General features: G+C 30.4%; 1 protein-coding gene across 1 annotated transcript; it reads right to left on the bottom strand.

Moving 5' to 3' along the window:
- Nucleotides 1-446: 446 nt before the first annotated feature.
- On the bottom strand, nt 447-4,586 carry LOC134690415 (uncharacterized). The gene is made up of 2 exons (XM_063550386.1): nt 4,525-4,586; nt 447-1,957 (listed from the first exon to the last, which is right to left on the bottom strand). The coding sequence occupies exon 2, from the start codon at nt 1,938-1,940 to the stop codon at nt 801-803; it is 1,140 nt and encodes a 379-aa protein (XP_063406456.1). The 5' UTR covers nt 1,941-1,957; nt 4,525-4,586; the 3' UTR covers nt 447-800.

Here is a 4,586-nt window from a genome sequence, read left to right as displayed (position 1 = left end):
AACAAAACAAAAACAAATGCTTGATTGCCAACAACCGTGTGGTTATTCACATTATTTATGGTTGTCATTATATAAAATTCTCTTTTTTTTTTGGCATGTCCTACAATTATTTCAAGGTATGTTCAAATTATTTAAGCATATGTTAATTTGTATTTACCATATGCATTCTACTAACAATATATTAAGCAGACCTCGAAATGATCTTTTCATATGCTAAATAAATCCTGTTCTCAAATGAAAAGGTCAATTTCTCAACTTGTTAGTTAAACAGTTGCTGCGTTTGGTCCTTACTAATACTAGTCATACTGCAACTATTTTTCTTTCTCTACTACCTTTTCCTATCTCCCTTCAATCTTTTTTTCGCGCACTCACACCTTTTAACTAATCTCCCTGTCCCACATCATACATGTATCAGCAGTTTAGAAATTATTTGGTAATTTGGAGATATTTATTACCCTGATTCCGTGTCATACAAAATATAAGTTCATATTTAATGTCAATTTTAAATCATTGCTGCAGATGACTGTCTACTTTGTTATTTTGCCATTTAAAATAGGAAGTAATAGACGCAGTTATTCATATGCAACATTTTACTGTCTCGTGGAGATTTTTCACTCGTTAGAAAAACAGATAAATCGACAGGACATATTTTGAATTGAAAATGAATATGATATCAAAGGAACGAATGAAGGTTTTATATATGATATATGCTTCGACGTTTGATCTGAAATTGCGTTTTCTTTGTGTTATTGTTTTTCTTTTTTTTGAGTTTACGAAGTAGTGTGAATTTTTGGCAAAATTTAAATCCAATTTAAGCTAAAGAAATAGATCACTTGATCTAAGTGGTCAACAATGAATACAATTAACATACACAATAAAAGTATAAAATAAAAAAATCGATGTGTGGACACAGGAATATCTTCTTTCCTTTCAGAAATATCTACTGTAGTATATTTCAATGGTCTTCCGTAAGCAACTTTAACTTTGGAGTCCATTATTTCATAAATCTCTTTTGCCTTAAAATGCAATTGTACTAATCTCACTGTACCATTACGTTCATGTATAATCAAACTATTGAGTCTTTTGTCTAAATCGATTTTTCTCAGATTTGATGTTGAATCTTCTGTTTTAAAAGGAGAAAAAAACTTTAAGAACTTCGTAAGCTTATTATCTTGTTCTTCAATCTCTGTTTCTTTGTTTTTGTAGATTATGTTTTCTTCTCTTTCATTTTGCGTTTGTATAACTTGTGCGGCGTTACGATTGGAAGGGGGTCTTAAAATAATAGGACTCCGTTCTTTGGTAAGGGATACTTTTCCAATTGATTCTTTTGACAACACATCAAGTAATGCTAGATTTGGAGAAAAATCTAAACTCATTTTATTCAGCCAAGTTTGTGGAGCCAATGATTCCAAGTGTCTGTGGGCTTTTTTTACCAATTTTTTGTTTTCTTTCATAGTCAAAAAATATTGCATACCAGATACTGTTTCTCCCCTCATTGCACCGTCAATTCTTTCTAGAATGTCGTCTACTTGTTTGAATTTTTTTTTGTCTGTGTTTACTTCTTTCTTCATATTCTCACAACAGTCTGCAATTTCATTGTCTATTTTTTCTACCAGCTGATTTAGCTGTCTTTCTAGCCTTGTTTTGAATAGTTGAATTTCATTTAGACGATCCGATTTTTGTTCGTCTAATATACTTAAAATATCACTAACACTCCGTTTGAATGGCTCAATATTCTCTCTTAAATTACAAACTGTTTCATTGTGTTCGTCTGCTTCAGCGGAATACTTGACGTTGCATAAATCTTCCTCTGAGAGAATATCTACACATGTTTTATGTTGTGTAGCAATACACCTGTTACAACACGGAAAGTCGTGTTTGAGGCAGTAAAATTTGACAGCATGTTTGTGATTAGCACACAAAATACTTTTACCATCCATATCTATTTCTTTAGATGCTGAAACAAAAACATTATTAATCAATATTTGTTTAAGTTATGATAACCTTTCTTATAAACATTCGTACGGCACACATAAAATTGTTTGACTGAGTCATTTTCTCATTGTTAATATTGTTCATTTATCTTGCTCATATAATAATACATATTAACTACTTCAATTATATGAATTCACTTATTGAATGATTATAATGCTGCGTCTTAAGATCGTTTCTGAATCAATACTTAGCAATAAATACATGTCATATCTAAAATCAGTCATAGAATATTTCGGCATTAATTTCATGATTAGATATCAAAGGTGCCAGCCGTTTTAATTTGAAACGCCAGATGCGCGTTTTGTCCACATAAGAATAATTAAATCAAAATAATTAGAAAACTAAACAAGTATAAAGTTGAAAAGGATTTACGATCCCAATTCGCAACTTTATTTATGTCTGAGATAAGGAAAATCCTTCGTTTATCGAATAGTTCATATTGTTGTTAACAGTTAATTCATGAACATGACCAAATAATTGATAATCATGTCAACACCGAAGTGCTGACTACTGGGCTAGTGATACCCTTGGAGGTAAAACGTCCGCATCAGTGGCATCGACCCAGTGGTATAAATAGTTATCAAAGGTACCAGGCTTCTAATTTGATACGCCACACGCGTAAGACTCAACAATTTTATCAAATGGGATTATCATTATTCTTAAAACATACTTGAAAATCCATGCTTAAGTGATTCTATCTAAATGTAAGCGAAATTTGTATACAGTATTTACTTTTAGCTAAAGTTTTAATCTTACCTGACTGTAAAGTAACTTTTATATATTTAAAAAGTTTAAGTCGATTGTGCTTCTTCAGACGCCTTATTCTTGTTATAATTGTAGTCGTAAATAGAATTGACTTGTTTGTCAACTATTCCAAATGAGTTTATTTATTTTTTTAAATTAACAAATTTAAGATGTGGTGTTAATTATTAAATGATGAATAAAAAAGAATTGTACTTTGAAACACCAAAAACCTATGTATATTACTGCAACAGTCAAATCTAATTATTGTGCAGAAATAATACTTTATTTTTTTCTCTGGATAGGTTTTCTATCCGAATTCTTAATGCCTGGTTGATATAATATAAAAAAATAGGTTTTTAAAAGACGATAAATATAGAATGGAGAAAAAAAAGGAAACGTTAAACCAAGGAAAGTTAGACAAAAAAATGTGACGTATAAATGTTCTGACGTCAGACATGCGAAATTGTTTCTTTTAAAATTATAACACGATGATGACTGATGTTTCCATATTTTTACTATTTTATTTATTATGTCTTTGCAGTTCACGCATCATTGAAAATATAACGGAATTTGATGACACTGTCCTACAAAGTGAGAAGTTCATCGCTATAAAACAAGGTTTAATCCACCATTTTCTACATTTGAACATGCATATAACAGTTGTTGTCCACTCGTTTTTTATGTGTTTTGTCTTTTGGTTTTGCCATGTGCTTAGGGACTTTTGGATTTGATTTTTCTCCTGAGTTCAGTATTTTTGTGATTTTACTTTTTGATATCATGACCATAGTATTTGACGCAATTTCTGAAGCATAAAATTGTTGCAGTTAACCAATAAAACGTTATGTTATGTTTGTTTATTTAAAAAGGAAAGACAATTTAAAGCGAATGATGATCGTGATCAATCTGAAAAGTGTTAATTAAGGCTATTGATATATTTGTTATTAATAACTAAGCCTAATTTTTAGTTTTGGATAAAACACTGGTACTTGTATGTAACTTATTTCATAATATAAGGTATAAAATATAGTCAGCTTTATCTAATAGATGTTTTTTCTCAAAACTGTTCATTACACAATTTCTAAATATCTATTTCTATGTACTTCATTTTGATAACCAACATAAGACCTATATACAGAATCTAATATTGCCTGCATGTTATTAAAACTTAATTGAACCAAAATGTTTACCCTTAGTTGTTTATCAATGAATACGTAGCAGAGTTTCGTTTACGTGTTGAGAACACCTATTTTTGATAACTATTTACACCACTGGTTCGATGCCTCTCCTGGTGGACGTTTCGTCACCAAGGGTATCGCCAGCCCAGTAGTCAGCACTTGGGTGTTGACATGAATGTCAATTATGTGGTCATTTTTATCCCAGGTATAGTTTACCTTAGCCGTATTTGGCACATCTTTTGGAATTTTGGATCCTCAATGCTCTTCAACTTTGTATTTGTTTGGGTTTATAACTATTTTGATATGAGCGTAACTGATGAGTCTTATGTAGACGAAACGCGCGTCTGGCGTACTAAATTATAATCCTGGTACCTTTGATAACTATCTACACCAAAGTCAAAGTGAACATAATGTGAACAACAATTAAATATTGTTTATTTAATGTCCTAAATGCTCAGCATAAACGTCAACAACTTCTTTTAATATTTGATTTTTTTTACTTTCGTTTTGACTAACCATAATATTTTATCAATTGATAATACCATTCTATGATAAATGCAATTTGTAATAATATCATAATTTAAAATAATTTTAGATAACCCAATTTTACCTGTAAACTGTATATATTTTTGGAAAAAATTACAAGTGTATTTTGTCGTCAAGGACGTTGTC

Source organism: Mytilus trossulus, chromosome 11 (genome assembly GCF_036588685.1).
Source record: "Mytilus trossulus isolate FHL-02 chromosome 11, PNRI_Mtr1.1.1.hap1, whole genome shotgun sequence".
Lineage (NCBI taxonomy): Eukaryota > Metazoa > Mollusca > Bivalvia > Mytilida > Mytilidae > Mytilus > Mytilus trossulus.
The sequence above is the reverse complement of the archived record's forward strand: the minus strand, read 5'-3'. Positions and strand labels throughout refer to the sequence as shown.

What these genes read in the sequence shown, in the direction of transcription:
- LOC134690415 (XM_063550386.1), bottom strand. Translation starts at nt 1,940, where the DNA reads ATGGATGGTAAAAGTATTTTGTGTGCTAATCACAAACATGCTGTCAAA.